Source organism: Argiope bruennichi, chromosome 4, assembly GCF_947563725.1.
Source record: "Argiope bruennichi chromosome 4, qqArgBrue1.1, whole genome shotgun sequence".
NCBI classification, from domain to species: domain Eukaryota; kingdom Metazoa; phylum Arthropoda; class Arachnida; order Araneae; family Araneidae; genus Argiope; species Argiope bruennichi.
This window is the reverse complement of record NC_079154.1, coordinates 123,957,902-123,976,997: the sequence shown is the minus strand read 5'-3', so window position 1 is coordinate 123,976,997 and position 19,096 is coordinate 123,957,902. Positions and strand designations below refer to the sequence as shown.

The 19,096-nt window shown below is 31.2% G+C and overlaps 1 protein-coding gene across 1 annotated transcript in view; it reads right to left on the bottom strand.

Annotated features, from left to right (window-relative positions):
* Positions 1–1,743: 1,743 nt before the first annotated feature.
* Positions 1,744–19,096, bottom strand: part of LOC129966431 (uncharacterized) — a 144,033-nt gene continuing 126,680 nt past the window's right edge. Inside the window, exons 2-4 of the mRNA XM_056080855.1 lie at positions 9,233–9,441; positions 6,286–6,421; positions 1,744–5,443 (exon numbers count right to left, since the gene is read on the bottom strand). Of these exons, the coding sequence (XP_055936830.1) occupies positions 5,355–5,443; positions 6,286–6,421; positions 9,233–9,441 (434 nt within the window). The 3' untranslated portion in view covers positions 1,744–5,354. The remainder of the gene's footprint in view (positions 5,444–6,285; positions 6,422–9,232; positions 9,442–19,096) is intronic.

Below are 19,096 nucleotides of genomic sequence, written 5' to 3'. Positions count from 1 at the left end.
ACCTCGTCATTTTGAACCACGGTCAGATGACGAGGATGACACCTGAGCTGGCCCCATCTCCACACCACATCACACCAGCGGTAATACGTTTGGCCCTGATGGATTTAACGTGCAACAGACCCCCTTACACGGCCGTTGTTCGATGGAATCGGATCTCGAACTTGAAACCTTACGGTTCACGAGCCGAAACCTTACCACCAGGTCACCGTGGCCACTGAGGCAGTTGAACTTTCCACGGTAGAACCTACGAACGATTTTTTGAAGATTTTCCATAAGACTATTAATTGAAAACTAAGATATATGAAACACTGTGATTAAAATTTGAATTTATTTAAAATATTTCTATAAACGTCTTACCTTTAAAAGGTCTTTAATATTTACTTTTTGGTTAAAAAAAACAATTATTCTCTGCTATTTTTATTTTTATTGCTAACTGCTTTTGATGATCAGCTTACTTTCACTTATATCTCTCTTGTTACATTTTGGGATTCTTTCAAGAAAATGTTTTTAAGCATCATATTGTGACAGACATTAGCCGTGTTATTTTAGAGGTCCTACACTTGTCCTGCTCATAGTGTTTATGACCCAACTTTAATAGAATTCCCGTGACTACTAGCGTTATTAAAAACGTAATTGCCAGGTTTACATTTTTATCTTCATGATACTATACTTCATTTTCTTATTCTTCATTAGCCGCTTTTGACGGTCAACATTTTCACCGCTGCCAAAATTTTTAATTAAATATTTTATGTAACTGCTTTAAATACCTTTCTCAATAAAGTATTTTTAAATTTCAAACTTTGACAGATAAATGACATGTTTTAGAAGACTTACACCAATCTGTTTATTATTCTACGAATCTTACAGCATTTTTATTATCTCACCTAAAATTTGAACTTTAATTTGAGACAGAAGTCATTAATCTTTAATTATTTTTTTTTGCAAAGAACTTTCTTGCTGAAAACTGGAAGCATTAAAAAAATTTTTTTTCATCATTGTTTACTTGTTAAGACTTACTTACTTATTAAGTCTTACTTGTTATTTATAACCCTTAATTGTAAGTATAATAAAATTTCGAAAGTTTACTAAAAGCTCATTTTGAACACAAACTTTTTCATCATGGGAAAAATAAGTCATATTTTTATATCTTCAACATGAGCAATGGGAGAAAATTCCAGGGGGAAATATTTCTATCAACAATGGAAATGATATATGAGTTTCTTTACGAGAGTAAAATACATAAGATTGTAAAATGAATTTAAAATATTGTTAAAAATGAATAAAAATCGATAAATAAAACTCTACATAGCAATTATATTGATTTCATTAAATATATATTTTTTTAAATTTAAATTGTTGCAAAATTTTAAATTTAAATCTTGTATTACATTTTCGATAATTTATCGGGAGTGTCAAAATTTCATTTAATCTTTAATTAATTTAAATTATAAGAAATAACTCGAAGGTGCATTGTCACTTTCCTTGTTATTTCTGGGACAAGTTTGATGGTTCTAGGTCTAATGATCTATTCTGTAGAGAACGCTCACATGCAAATGCGCACGCACACGCGCAAAAACGCGAGCGCGTACGCATACACAAACACACGCACACACACATTTAATTTATGAAATCGTAGATAGTGCTCTGGTTATTTTGAACTTCTTGAAACATATATATGATATTCAAGAATATGAAATAATTATGTTTAGATAATAAACTTCACAATAGCTTTTGTTTGTGGCATTTTATTAAATTTCAATAATTTTTCCAACAAAATAAACACTGAATAACATAGTTTAAAACGACTTCTTTTCAACATTTTTTTATTGTTAAATTCATTCTCTATAATTTCTTTTCAGGACCACATGCAGCAACATTCCTTTTAAAAATGCACAGCGGATAAACACATATGCAGATAGAGAACTTCTTTCTTAAAACATATGCACCATCTTACACCAAAAGTTGCAACTTACGAGAATTATCGAAAAGAGGATCTTTATCTATATTTTTGAAGGATTATGAGATTCGATGGTTCTCCAAGCAAAAATTCGATTTATAAAGAAAAAATTTTTTAATTCTTATAGTAGATGATCTTTTTTTAAGAACAACAACACAAAAAATATTAGTGAGATAACTTTTCCTAAAATCACATTCTTGTCTTAAATAACTAAAAAAATTCTGGTTTCACATTAATTCAATCATACATAAATATTTATTTCGTTAAGATATTGAATTGAAATGAAACATCAATTTCGATTTTATTAATTCTACAAGTATTTCATTCTTTATTAATTAAATGTGATGTCTTCTTCCTTTCTTGGCAACAGTTAAGTAGAAATATATATCTGTGAATGTATAATAAATTGCACAGTTTTTGCTAAACTGGATTTCAAATAATAAACAAGGACATAATTTTTATAGAAGATTCACCCTGTTTTCATTTTTATATAATTAAATGTAATAAACTTATTTTTAGAGTAGTAATAATTTTTCTTTATAAAATCCAGACAATTAACATGTACGAATAAAAAATGATTAAAAAAAATCAGTAGCCTATTTTCACTTTCATTGTAATACACAACCAGCTAGAGATAACTGATACTTGTCAAGCATATTGCCACTCAGAGCACAAAATGTTATATTTCAAACATTTTGTTTCTTGAAATCTACTTGATTAATTTCTTATATCATTAAAAGATGCCAAGTTACTGATACTAAAATGCAAAATACTAAGATAAAGAATGCAAAATATGGCTACTTGGCATGCATTGGCGATGTAACAGAATATTGACTGGTGGATTTCAATCAAATATGACTTTTGCATTTTGAGTGACCGTATGTGATGTGTTTCAAAAAATCGTCGGCAATAAAAAAACAACAACTTATAAGCGAACAAAAATAATATCTCTTAAATACGACCGTGTCTCTAGCACGTAGAATTAATAAAAAAATGGCATATCATAACTAAAAAGCATTAATTATGAACTTTTAACTGTTTTCTTAAGAAGTTTTTTTTTTCATCGATTGCTTTATCTTTATTGTTTCAAATTATCAATTAGTATATATTTGATAGTAAGTAATAGTAACAACTTATGCTGGTATACTATAGATTCCTGCTCTTTCATTCAAAAAGTAATTGCAAATTTTTAATGAGTTAAACAATTAGCCTTTTAATAACTTTTTAAGTAATCTTACTTTGTAGAGATTTTTATAAATAATGCTCTCCCATATAAAATGATTTTGCATAATTCAATAAAAAAATTAGACTAACACTCATAAAAAGCGATAAACAATCCTGTATTAATGGTAACATAAATTTAACATTTTCATATAGTTTTTGATTCTTTGCTTAGAAAAGCAAATATATACATTTTCTGTTATTTACACATGAATACTGAATTGACAGTTAAATAAAAATAACATTTCACTCGCAATATGTGCAGTTAAAATTTAGAGACATATTTGAACACAAATAAATTGGTTCGATAGTGCATGTTCAGCATAACGCGATTTCTAGCAAGAAGAAATGCATACAAGAATTTTCTGTACTTTCTAGACATCTAATTACATTAAATATTCATTTTTTTAAAAATTTTGTTCACATCAATACTATATTTATTTTAAAATCCAATATGAAATTTAAATTAACGGATTAGGTGTTAATTCGTAGAATGATTTTTGTTTGTGTCATAACAACAATTCTTCGAAATATACCACAAATGTTTTAGGCGATTTCAAGAAAAAATACATTCTAAGGAACGAATTAAAGTATTAAAAAAATCCATATAAAGATTATAATTTCATTATTAAGGAACTAAACTTCATGTTAAACAAAAATGTATCAAGTATTTGATCGAAAGTTTAATGTGTTCTATGATTTTTATTATCAAATAATAATAATTATTATTTTTTAATTTTGGAAGAATTTAGAACACTATCTTATTTTCAGGAATAAACCCAATTTTCACTTTCTCCATAATTTTTTTGATACTTATAATAGTCATGTTTATTAAATATGACTTAAAAATTTTATCTTGACCTTTAGATAAGTTAATGTTGTTTAAAATGAAAAATATCGTATCTAATATCTGAAAAAGATCTTAGATAAGATCTGAAATTGGATCAGATCTTCAGATCAGATTGGATTCCGATCTTATCTAAGATCTTTTTCATCATTTTGGAGTTTTAATTAGCATTTTATTTCGAATCTGAGGATTTTTTTATGTAATAACAATTATAAAAAATATTGCATTAAATTTTAAATATACTTTTCTTTATCCTCTTCTAGGATGGAACGATAATTTTAATTAATAATATCTGTTTTAATTTTAATTTTTTTATTTAAATAATTTTGAACAAATTTATTAAATTCAATTGGAAATCTAAAGCTTGAGTTGTAATAAATTTCCCCCAAATTTCGTTTATTTCTAAGTAGGTGTAATTAAAGTACTAGTTTTTTTGTGACGAATTTATTTTCCAAATATGAATCGAATCATTGTTGATCTACGTTTTGAACTAAATACAACGAAAGAATGTATGTGTGTGTGGGGGGGGGCATCGTTTTTCCGTTTTAGCAAACAAAACAATACAGATGAATCAATTAATCCTTGCGCAATTAATACATTAATCATTCAAAAATTATGCATGGATAACAAGCATAACATCAAAAAAGATGAAGGAAGACATATTTTACATTCTTTTTAAATCATTTTCTTCATTCAGTTTTCTGTTTGTTTGAAAAGATTCGAAGCGAATCGGCATTACCCAACTTCACCCCAGCCACTTGAGATCTTTACTTAGATCACTAATGAAAATCGTGGAAATCATCTTCTGTTGTCAACGCTTAAATAGTCTTTATAACAAGTGAGCATGCGCTTTACTTGCCATCTCCCAAGAGAAATGATTCAAGAAAAAGAATCTTGAGACCCGCCAGTATGTGTCCACATCGATAATGCCCACTGTGAAACATTTTTGATCCATAACAGTTTCAGCCTATTCCAACCAGGATTAAATATTTGTTCAAAGCGAAGAGTCGGATGTTTTCAAGTACAAACATGAAAATCGTCTGGTTTGGCAAACATTACGCAACAATGTTGCTGCATTCAGGTTGGTTTCTATTGTAAATTAGCGAAACAGACCTTCTCATCATGATGGGAAGTTGACTAGCTCTCAATTATTGTTTATTTTTTTATCTCATTATCACTGATGGCACATGCGCAGAACTGCCTAGAAATATTCTCTTAGCACAGAAGTACTGAGAGGACCTTCGATATGAGACGGAACAAGCGTCGTTAGCAATGAAGGTGATGCAGTACTCATTGACACGTCTTCAGGCACGTCAGAGGGAGGCTGTTCTAAGGGAGGACGAGGAGGCAGGGCAGGAGGATCGCGACAGGCATCCAGCAGGGCAGGTGGCCGGCGGAAGGAATTACTGGAGGTCTGTCTGAAAGAAAAACTGTCGATTCGTGAATGGTTTTAGAAAAATCAAAAGATTACCAATATTTTGTATGAAAATTAGTCATGACATAAGTTGATAAAAGGATGATTAAATAATTTTACATTTGCAATGACAGCAAATAAATAACAATATAAAGAATATATTTTCTAATATTGATACATATGTAATGATATTTTTTAATTGAATTTATATTTTAATTAATTTCCTATTTAAAAAATCTTAAATTTATGTACAAGAAAGAAGCGATGACGAACCGACATCCGTTCACAAATGATACAAGAGCCGAAGAGCGAAAAAGCGCGAAATATTACCCCCGGCGATTATAAACTATGAGATTCTGATAGGGATTTCTTTAGACGCGTCAATTTAGGAAAGGGATTATAGGTATATTTTAAAATAATTTGATTAGCATGACAGATTTTTATCCCTTCACTTGGACCGTGAAGCAATTTCACAGTGCTTCTGCTGCATTAATTAAGTTTAAAAAAAAGTAGAATTGGATCAGAAAATAAGAGAACATTTTGGAATAAAGTTAATATACGCTAAATTATTAGGAATTATTTTAGATTTAGAGATATTATTACACACACACACACACGCACACACACACACACACATACACACACACACACACATTTATACAGTTTCTAATTAATCTGATGAAAAATAGTGAATAAAAAGTAGTAAGGAGTAAAAAAAAATAGTTAAAGAAAATTGGTTCTTTATTTACTCATCGAAACTTTCAGAAAAAGAAATAGTATTTTTCCTAGATCAGACATTTTAGGTAATCATGTCACTGAATGAAAAGGGGCATGGAGAATGCTTACCTTGCACGCTCATGAATTTTTCCAAGGAGATGGACTGGAAAGAAGGTGCGTCCGCGGATACTTCGCAGCGGTACGTCCCTTCTGCCAAGAGACTGGTGTTCTGCAGGTACACGGTGCCATTGGACGATCGGCTCATCTGAGAAGACAAAGGCAGAATGACATATCAGGCTATAATAATTAACAGTGAGTCAGATGCACATTGTATATTTTTACTTAAGGTATACCCCCCGGGGGGCACCTCGTAATGAGGATGAGATGCTTCCGGCATGGCGGTTGGATCTCGCCACCCTGGAGTGTACATAAATAGGTGGGGGATCTGACTCCTCCCATCGATGACGGGACGTACTTCCTTCGGGGAGGGTTGTATCGTGGTCGATGTTAGGACCTTAGGACTCAATCACAGTTCCCGCCAGTGTTGCTGTTGCGGCTGTCCGGTCATTCAGTTTTTTTGGTTTAAATCCGTGTGCCTTCGAGGCGAGTCGGAGAGTCAGATGGCTGACTTTACTTAATGACTATACAATGTTGGTTTTCTTCTCTTATCCAACAGTTTGAAAATTATCTTGTAATGGTAGAAAGACAGACCAACCAGCATGCAATGCAATTAATGAAAAATATATTTTTATTGTTTTGAATTGTCTATAATTTCTAATGGATGACTTAACCCTCCAATGCATCGTGTAACATTTGGTTATACGTTTATATTCCCACTTATACGTTTCACACGATTGTTCCCAAGGGCAACAATGAGTGTTTGCAAATCCGTTTATAAATGCGTTTTGATAAGCATTTCTAGATAATAGCGATATAGGGCAATAGCGGTACTAGAATTAGATTTAAACTGGAAACTTGGAAAAATATCAAATGACTATTGTATGAATAATTCTACTGTTAACAGTACTACCAAAATGTTTTTATTTTTTCATTATAAAAAACATATTGGCAAAATGATTTTTTTAAATTTTTATTGCAGAATTGTTATAATTGCTATTTGTGTCACTGAGATATTACCAAATTTTTTAAAAATGATTTTCCTAAATTATACGCAGATATCCGAAACACATATATTCTTTTGTTAAAAAAAAATCATGCATTAGAGGGTTAACATTTCCCATAAAAGAAGAATGAATATTTGGGGTATGTCATTGATGTATTCAAATGAAAATCACTCACAACTCACAGAGAAAGCTTCAATCTCAAATGAAATAATATAATTTCAAATGTAAATTTAGTTAAATCTCTCCCATTCAGCCACTGCGGGACTAAAGCGATATCGAAAAAACATTTTTCTTAATAATTGAAGACATATTTCTAGAACTCACATGTTCATTTATTATGAAGTTATCTGTAGAATTGAATATTGAGCACTGATTGTAAAAGAACTTAAGGATAGCATTTAAATAATATCAAAAATCTTATATTAAAATTTACAAATTTCTATTTAAAATATAAAATTTAAAAAAGATTTTAAAAATTGCGTTACATATTGCTACAAGGAAAGCTACTCATTTCTTTCGATCAGGTTACATAACTTCGAATTTTTGTCTACTTACAAAAAAGTAATGGAAATTTTAAAAATATACTGTGTTTATAATAAGGATTCGAAACTTTATGCGTTATCATAGATGAATTTTATTTTTCAAATCTTATGAAAATCTGCAATCAGTCTCGTGTATCCTTCAATTTAATTTTCTTCATCCATGTCTAGTCACCATTTTCATCCTATTCTTTTCTACTACCACTTTTCTTCTTTCCAGGAGATATATTATTATTTTATATTGTCAAGAGAGAGAGAAAGAGAGGTGGAGAAAGAAAGAAAAAGTGAGAGAGAGAAAGAGTGGGGGTAGAAAGAGAAAGAGAGAGTGGGGGTAGAAAGAGAAAGAGAAACAGAGAGAGAGAGAGAGAGAGAGAGAGAGAGTGGGGGTAGAAAGAGAAGGAGAAAGAGAGATGGAGAAAGAAAGAGAGAGAGAGGATAGAAAGAGAGAGAGAGAGAGAGAGAGAGAGAGAGAGAGGCAGCGACATGAAAACAAGATATTCAGATTTCCATTAAACACAGCCCTATACCTCCTTATCACCAACATTAACTTTCTCTCAATATATAACTAAATCCACGATGTGGGTTAAGAGAACAGGGCGTATTTCAAAACCGAGGAAATCTTTGGTTCGCTAGATATTGCTAGAATGTTAGCTTGTTATATATATTTATATAGAGTGATTATATATAAAAAAACTATCCCGATATATGAGATCGTAACTATCATACCATTCACAGGAACGAAATAAAATTTTGGTTCAAAGTATTTTGAGTTATGCTCTCAAGAATCAACATGAAAAACAAGAATTAAGCTCTAACAGTAACGGTTTCAGTGATAAAATTTCATAATTTTCATACGGCAACACCAACTATTTTTTTATCAGAATGTGTTCTCCAAACAATAATATTAAGAAGAAAAGAACATTATAAAACATTTCAAAGCTGCCACATTTATATTGAGAAATTACCCTCAAAGATAAGCTAAGAATAAACTATATTTTGTTCGTACAAGCATAATACTGACTACAACATTTCATTTCAATTCAATCCTTTTTTTTAATGTTCAATCAATGTGTCCTTTTTACAATATATTAAAACCACATTGCCAAATTTTTATTACATAACAGATATTGCAAACGTACAGCTTTTTGATGTTTTTATTTTTAGCATTGATGTTGAGAAACTCAAACGTTTGAGACATGCCCATGAATTAAAACAAAATTTGAGGGAAAATTAAAATTAGTTTGTTTAAGATAAAATATAAAGTGGTCAAAATAGAACTAGATAAATAGGTTTTAAAGGTTAGCAAGACTTCTTATGAATTGTAAAAAATATATTTATTGAAAAATGAGTATCAAAATTTCTTTGCTTTTAAAAAACAATTATCCAATTATTAAAATGAAAAGTGATGCTCACATCGACGTCAACGTCGCCAATCTCGAAGAACTGATTGGCGGGTCTGTCGTTCGGCAGGAAGCGAAAGAACTCGACGTCGTCCTTGTACCACTTGACGGAGTAGAGGTCGTCCTGTTCCTCGTCGAAAATGCACACCAGCCGAGCCACCTCCCCCACTTCCACAGAGTCCGGCACCTGCAACATCCGGAGGCGCAGGCACTCGAACCCGCCTGTAAAGAGAAGGAACCAAATCATTTCGAATTCCGAAATTCATTACTGTTTTAATCGAATATGTAGACTAAAAAATTGTTGTATTAATATTTTTTTGATAAATATTATGCTTAATCTGGATATAAATCCAATAGAAAATTTCTGAGCATGGGAATTTGTGTCAAATTTTGAACATTATGATAAAATAAATAAAAGAAGTTTGAAAGTTGTGCAATTGAACGTTTCATTTAGTATTTAGACATACAGAATGCTCCAAAATATACAGTACTGAAATGAAAAGATAAACAAAATTATATTATTTTTATCTGTGAGTTTATTTTTCCTCAAAAGAAATTAACATACATACATACACACTATTAGCGTGTTGATTTACCACGGTATGCGTAATGTAAGTGTTCAAAGTGTGCACCGCCTCGCTGTAGACAGTGTTCATATTGTTCACGCAGATTCGCAAAAAGAACAAAGGTTGCCGCAGACGCAAAAAGAGACGATTTTCTCACGTATTGAAAGCACAGTTCTTGGTGGATCTTCACAGTTGAACACACTCTCTTTTAACATTCCCCTTCCGTTGACACAGTGCACTCCCAGAACGGCGAAATTTCGTAACAATAGTCAATATAATTATGCTACTTGGTGCCGTCTTAATAAACTTCTTTTGAAATTGTTCTGCTACATTTTTTGAACTCGGTCCACCTTCCCGACAGCTTCCGTATGAGCAGAAATAATGCTCTCCTATAAATACTTTTTTCTCCGTCGAGAGACCCATTTCCAACAATAACTGTACAACACAACTTCCTTTTCACTACTGCGAACACGTGTAGCTGGAGTTACGCCTCGTCGACAAACACAACCATGTTTGAGATGCACGAGTTTCACTATTGTATATTTTTGCTCATACTGTTCTTTAATTCTATACATCTGTCTATCTATACTTATATAAAGCTCAATGCGTGTGTGTGTTGGCGCTCTACAGCCCAGACCGTTTGACCTATAGCTACCAGAATTGGTACATGCATACTTTGGAGGTCGGGAATGTGCACCTGGGGTTCCTTTTTTTCAATTTGTAATTAGAATTTTAATTATTAATTAAAAACTAACTTTCCCGCCAAAAAAAATCTTCATTTCCCCACCGCCAAATAAGTATGGCTTCAGTTTTTCCCCCCCATACTAATAAGGTTAGGCTTAACATTTTTCGACCGATTATTTCAAACGATTCTGTTTATTTTCTTAATGTTTGAAGCATTTAAAATGAAACATTGTTTATTAATAGATATTTCAGATTCATTCTGAAGTACTTTTGAATTAAAATAAAACAGAATAAAGGATATTAAAAATTTCTAATCTGCATAGCGTTACCGCAACTGGCGTAGAAAAATTCACGCATTTGAGTTACTAACTGTCTTGAAAATTCATGCATGCTCATTGTATTCTGGTTGTTGACAACTATTTTAAACGGATGCGGATTTGTTTTAAATTATTTTTAGGTTAGTTGTATGCTTTGTATTATATTAATTGCAGATTAATCATTTCCATTTTAATTTAAAGCATAAATTCTACGGGAGCTAACAAAAATATTAAAGAGATACATATTACGTTATGACGGAAGATCTTTATAATATTATGAGTAAATTATATGGCTATCAAAATTTGAAGTTTTAAAATATTTTGATGAAGAAGCTATTAAAGTAGGAATTACATAAAATATTTAACTATTAAAATTTTAACGAGCATTAAGATTGGCGAACCGGCTGGTCGCCAAAGGCGGCAAGTTTATACCATAAATTCATGTTTCGAAGAGAAAAGATCCAGGTATTTGTGGAAAAAGAGAAATAGTATTTACTCTAAAAATATAAGACTTTCCTATTTCATAGGAAATAGAACAAATTTGGAATGAAGACTTCAATATAAATTATCAAACATTCCACATTAGATGAAAATATTTAGAAAGAACTTTAAGATAAAAGTCAAAATTTTGTATAATTGTTCGTGTTGTCATATGAACACTAGTGATTATTAAAAAGTGTGCTAATGAAGAAAAATTCATCATGATTTATTTGGAATGATAGTCAATTTTGAAAGTATACCCAAAGTTAATATTGCCTAGCAGAATGGATAGAGATGAACTGTCTAAAGAGTTGCAAGATATAAATTCGAGTAAGATCGGATTAAGATTTCTTTAAATCTACAGGCATTGCAAACTGCGGAACCAATCCGTTCACAAGCTCGAAATTATTTTTTTCTTAATTTCTATAAAAGTTGTTTTCAAATAACAAATATGATAGAAAAATATAACGAAACATTTAATTCATGGTCACGATGTAGAAATTAGTTTTGTTATCTAGCCCATAAAAAATTAATTAAAATTCAAAAGCAGTTAAAAATAAACTAATAAAAAATAAATAATTATATCAAAAGTTTTTTAAAACATTATTTAAAAGTTCAAATAGAAATTCTGCTAGAGATGTTGATTTGATGATCAGTTAACGATGAAAAAAATGGAATAGACTATAACGAATTTAGGAGCATGAAAATAAATCTTAAAATAAATGTTATGACATTTAAACGATAGCTGATTTTAATTTGAACGTGTTGAAGTCCATGGCTGTTATGAATGAAATAAAAGTAAGAAATTTAATTACCTTTAAAATAATTATGAAAAAATAATAAATAAAAATGAAAAAAAAACTCTGGAGAACTCGGAGCCACAAGTAATTGTCTAATCCATAATTTGTTTAAAAAAATTTTAATCTTATAAAGCTAGATGATATGTCGATTAACGTTTTTAATAGGGGATTTTAATGCAGGTCCCCCTTTTCCAGGGATGGCCTAAGGAGGTGCAGAGCCCAGCTGGAATCAATTTTCGATAATATCTGATTCCTAGCCAGTTTTCACCCAAAATATAAAATAATTTCAGTTGGGGGGGGGAGGGGGAGAGAAACACTTTCTAAAAGCCCGTTTATTAATGAATTAAAAAAAATAAAACTTTTTAATTTTAATTGTTTTATTTTACCTTTTGGTCATTAATTAATATTATACACATAATGGAATCGTAAGATGACACCCCCTGCCCCTTGAAATTCACTTTGAAATAGCATAACATTTTTAATTAAACAAACCAATCGATAAATTCATAAATAACTTCCGAAAAATCAAAATTTTTAAAATTATAATTTTGGTAACAAAATCCCATGCCAAATTTCACAAAGCTAGTTACATTTTTGATGTATCATACATACACATAGGGATAGACGGAATAATAGATTATTTAACAGATGAGGTTTTGGCCCAAAATTTTATACAGACCTACAGCCTCAGAGGTAAAACTACATATGAAATTTTACTCGTCTAGCTCGTTCCGTATAATGTTTACATATACACGGAAGGGCAACAGACACACTTCTAATGAATGGATTTAGCTCGAAATTTGATGCAATTTGGGTATAAAGAGGACTGCATAGTATTCTTTTAGAGGATCCATGTATATGAGAAAAAGTATACTGATTGTTTCCTTAGATTTTTACAAGTGTAATACAGATCTGAAGACAGAAATTGGCTATCATGTATCAGATGCATTGAAAGGGTGAGAGGGGAGGCTGAGATTGTTCCCGATATTCCTCCTAACCATAAGTATGACTGAATGTCGAGACTGTAAAATGGTCCTGGAAGAAACTTCGATGAAACGTCTATCCAGCGTAACTCCCCCCCCCCTTCGAGATTGTGGGAGCTACAAATAATACATCTGCAATTTTATGCAAATAGATATATTTTATAGATAAGTGTTTTCAATGACTTCCAAAGTAACTGAAAAAGATACACTACATGTCTAATTTCTTTTATCTATTCTTTGAACTTTGATTTTACACATAGACAGAAAGGAATAATTCCAAAAATATTTTATGCATATACAGAAAAGAATAAAACATGGGCACTCATTAAAACCTCGAATTCTTATGAAGATTACACTTTCTCTTTGCATACAAAAAAAAAGAAAAAAAAAAAAAAAGAACTCTTCCCCCTTGAGATAATTTTAATTCAGTGTTTAATCACATGTTTGATTTTAAAAGCCTAAGACAGAGTTCGTTTACCTGTTTACCTTAATAAAATTTAGGCTTAAAAGTTGATTTCACAATTGCTTTCTTTCTCGCACGACAAGCACCCCTCTCCTCCCCGTCAGTGTCTCCCGGCCAGCAGCGAGTGTGTCACCGGTGATAAAAGAAAGGCGCGCTTCATTAACTGCGATATCGGGCCCACTTAAGTCATTAAGAGCTCGGGCCCAATTAGAAGCAGCGACGGCGTCGCATTACCCCCGCTCGCCTGTGAGGGAAAGATTACGAGGAGGCGATGCAAAAAACGGCCGCCATGTGGCAGGTGAAAGCTGACACGCCGTCGCTTCAGACCAGGGTGATGGTAAGGTAGGGGGATCATAAGAGGGGGAGGGAAAATCTTCCCAGGCCAATTAGAATTCAAAATTAATTCGTTCAATTTCTAAACGTAATGGCCCTGTCAGAGACATTTTTCTGCTGCTTTTTGATGCAGATTGTCGGCTAAGAGAAACGTGGATTTTAAACATTTTCCCAATAGTTGTAGCGTTTAATTTTTTTTCCTTTGCATACAATTTGGCATAGATGTTTGTAACTAAGGTATTAGATGTATCAATATAATGGTCCACTTTGAAGCAGCATGAAAACTATTTTCTGGACAAACCAAAAGGTAAAAAATCCGAGAATCATATCTAAATCCCTCTCTTACCAAATTTGCATGCCACATTAGATGTCAGATTTGATTCCAAACAGACTTCAAATCTATTGTACAATCATCCACATTTATGCATATGATCTGTCGGTAAGTCTGCGATGGAACCTGGAAATTAAGTGTATATATGAACACATGAAACTGAGATTCTCCCATCTGGTTACCATAACCATTCTGCCTCATTAGAATTTCGCAAACAACGCATATTAATTGATATATTTTTCCTCTAATTACCATGCAGATAGTTATATACCTCTGCATTACTTTATGATCGTTTGTATGACAACGAGATTTTTTTTAAAATTATTGTATGTAAATTATTAAAGAAGGAAGTATGCAATTGTCAATTTGACTTCAAGGATTTAATGAATCTCTATGTCTTAAATCTCAGTGAAACTGAAAGAAAAAAATCATTTTTGAAACTTTGTCAGTCTGTCTATGAATATGATAACTCAAAATCAGAAAAGGCTTGATTAATGATATTTATTAACTGACTTCAATATCAAAATTCTAGATCAATGACAATTTTTTGGATGGAACTTATCTGTTCGATCGTATAACAATAATTCAAAAATCCAATGAGAATTTGAATTTGGAATTTGGCACATCAAAATTTTTATGCCTTATTTATTTTTTATTTAATAAATATCGAGCATATATCTGAAGTACTTTTTTAAATTTCTCTTCAATTAAATAAATTAAATGCCTTTCACAATTCATTAAGTCAATGTTCAACAAACTCCTTAAACATGATGCGTGAATCACCTGTGATTCATTATTTGCAATACGGGAAGATATTTATTTTAGGTCTAACTAGAAAATTACAAAATAATTTATTGAAAATATGATAAAATTTTGATATATGCAACAAAAAAATTATTGATGTTCGAAAATAAAAATATTTCATTTACTTTCCGTGAAGGTCATTTAAAAAAGAATGCCAAGTTTAAATTGCTGACTGAAAAAATAATATTTTTAAAATTGGATATTAAAATTTCTTCCTTGCCTATTTAATATCTTCTGCTAATGTTTATTCCACATACAGACTATATTTTAGCTAAATTAACAACTAATATATAAGATTTCACATATGACGAAAAAAGTTTTAAAATCAATTTAAGAATTATATATGGCTTTCATAAAGAAAATATATTGTAATACTGATATAGGCTTTATTTGCATTTGTTTCAAACTTTTCTATTAACATGTCAAATGTAAAGAACTCCATCAGAATTTAATACAGAAATAAGAATAAGACAATTCTGTATTCGACTGTTTAACGGAAAAATAAATATATAATGTTTAAACTTTAGTAAATTTTTCAGGTAAAAACTACTCTGAAAAAAAATTGTTGAAATTTTTCACGGCATATTATGTGTTAACGATTAGAATCCATAAACTAGCAAAGCCGATGTAAAAGGAAATCTGGTGAGAAACTGTTCATCCGATTTCTTCGGTGAACGCGTTCATTCGGAAACGAATTGCATATTCGAATCCATCTTAATGACAAAAAGCATGAGACGGCGCAATCATACGATTGTTTTGGCCTTTAGCACCGCCCAAAGGCTTGGCTAATTGAAAGGACTGTCCATTAATAAGGGCTTTAAAAAAGGGGAGGGGAAAAAGAAGGGAACAAAAGACGGATCCTAAGTCTTTAAGACTTTGAGCAAACGGTTCTGCAGCGGAAGAAAAGCCTCTTAGCCTCCCTTTCGTGTCAACAATCCGCTCTTTCGGCGATATGAAAACACACTTCACTTCACTTCGTTCAAAAGAGGATTTAGAAGTGTGCTTTTTTTTAGACTCGTCTTCCCTTCTTGCCGTACTGTAAGAAAGATCGGAACTTATCAAGGTGATGCTGCTATTGACTGATTGCTCCAAATATCTAGTATACACATATCCATGAACTATAAATTCATATACATAAATGATTTTGCAAGCTCAAAGAACTTCATTCCCATTTCTTAGTGTTTCTCCGTGATATACCAACGTTTAGGTATCAGAAAAAGTTGAAATAAAATGATTTTGATCTATTGAAGTGGAATTTGAATTAAATAATTTCATACATCCAAAATAAACAATTTTAGATATTAATATATTATTAATTATCATATTAATACAATATTTTTAATATAAATATAATATTTACTACCAATTACGCCAATTTAGGATGCAGAGGTGTCGTTTCAAAAAATTTCACAAATCATTTGAAAATTCAATGAACTTCTCTGCACCAGAAGGGGTAGTTAAGGCAGAATGAAAAGACCCAAAAGATATTCTAAGTCCAGCAAGTTTTATTAGCTTGTTCAATATGAACAACATTCAGGTATACGGTAGATCTAAATTTCAGTGTCAAAGATTTAATAATTTGTAAAGTTTATCTTTAATAAAAAAAATCTTTTAATACAATCAGATTTTAGACTTTTCAAAAGAATATTAGAGTCTTTTAGCTGTCATTTATAAACATTTGGTACTCTTTATTGCGTGTATTTACAAAGTACAAAAAATACCAGCTTCCAGCATAGCTAGTAGGCTAATGAACCATACGTGATCCAAAGATATGGATTTCAGCATTGAAAAACTGTCATAAACTGTAAAACATCCAGATTTTCAGAATAGTATCTGTAGCATAAAAAAATATATGTAGATTATGTTTTTTTTATCTGGTAGATCGTTGAACCTAGAGCAACCACGAATAGTACTTATTTATTTCTTGAGTAGTTGATGCTTACTTAGGAAGGATTTTTAGAAATTTTATTTAAATTCTTCGTTAAAAATTCACAGAAACTTTAATGTTTTTCCCTCAATAACTTCGGAATGTTATTACAAAAATTATTAAAAAGTTAATTTAAAATATAAAAAAAATGAGCTTTTCAGTTACATTAATTTTATTTCTGGGCAATGTTTTTTCACTAATTTTAAGGAATTTTAATTTTTTGTACAATTAGACTTTTCATTGTTTTGATAAATGAATTTATAGTAACGATAAATGAATTTTAGCGATAAAAATAAATATGTTTTTTTTTTCAAAATTATTTTGAACTAATTTTAAAAAAACAATATAAAAGCAGAGGAATGACACCTAAAGCATCATTATGCTATGTTGTTTTGGATTAGAGTTTCAAATTTCTTTTTCAATAACCAGTATAGAAGCAATCAGAAAATCATCCTAATTAGATGAATAATCCCGAATGCACATTGGTCCACAGCAATGCTTATCTACCTTTGAAAATAAAACTGCTACAATTTAATCCATGAACTATTAATCTAGAAAAATAAAACTGCTACCATGAATCCAACGTACCCTAGTGTATGTTTTATTATTCTGCTACATTTACTGCCATTTGATGTTTATGAATACTTTTATAATTTGTACTGTAGAGTCACAATTACGACAAAGCCTTATCATTGTTGTAAAATTTTAAGCGAATTATTTTTTTTTAATTGCAAATAAAGCAATAATTTCCTTTTTTTCCTTTTTGTTGTTCAGTATTTAGGAGGGCCTGGAAGTTACTATAATGCAGAATTTTATGAAATTACAGGAAATATGAGGTCATGGCAATGGAAAATCGTCAATCTGAGGTCCAGATTCATTTAAATTTTTACGTGTTTGTAATTCAGAGGGAGGTTAAGTTTGTCCTTATGGAATAACTGGGTACACGTTGGTGTGGCGTGGAAGTTTGGAGCGAGGAGTAATATCTCAGATATGGTTCTCGTCATATGACCATAATTAAAAATTATGATATTCTTTTTAAAAATAGCCTTCATAGGAACTGAAGATAGTAAATGATTCAAGAATAGACGAAACAAATTTCCAAAATACATTATTATGATATATTTCTGAATCACACAAAAGAAAGAAAGTTCGTTGAATGTCTCTGTCGTACCAATAAACATTTTCCTTCAGATTGTACAGAAATTACTGAACATATTCATAAAGGAACTATAATTTGTATTTTAATTAGGAACTACAAAGTATTGCTTTGCATTTTCTTCCAATTTCGAAGCATGAAGCTTTGCAAACACTGCTAATATCTATTATACGTCTTCCGATGTCATACGTCATCTTTGATCGTTAGCTTAGTATTTGACCTCTGAAGAGCTAGCTCCACAAACGATTTTTCTTGAACAATGTGGCAACCACTAAGAGGGAAGACTCTTCAAGGGGTGCGGAAAATGGAAAGACGATTCATCTTCAAAGAGGATCGCCTGCAGGCGACTTGAGCACCACTTCGGTGAGAGGGAGTTCACTCATCAGAATGTGGATCATTCTTCTTGGGCTTTTAGTTCCTTCAGTCAATACAGAATTTATCGAATATGGCCAGAATTTCTGAGTTTCGGCTCCCGATTCCCCTTAGATAGTAGGGAAAAGAGAGAAGATCAAGTGGGGACAGTAAGTCAAATGCTGAGACTGTCCATGTCTTGCTATGATTTTCACTGGTGGCAGCTCGAAATTTGCACAAATAATACAATAATATTCCAATTTAGTTCATTATGAGTCAAAAGTAAAATATGGCAAAGTTGTATACCATAACAGCATCAAAATGTATAACCATAGAGAGCTACGATTGTTAATCAAACGAGGATATATGCATTCTACAAATGTTAAAAATTTGGGAAGATTAATTCTTTAGATGATAAAATTAAATAATTAAATTAAATTAATATGTTTAATTAAATTATTATAAAATATTTATTTAAGAGAAAGGAATTGGAAGTGGTCTTATAAAAAGGACGGCATCTGAACCAGTTTCCACATCCCACCAACGGGAAAACCTCTGACCCGCGACAGCTGATTACATGTAAACCAGCCTAATTTGTATGACGGTTCACTTGGGGGGAACCGAATTTTGAAACCTCGATCTTACGATTCAGAATAAGGGTCTTGCTACAGATTACCTTGAT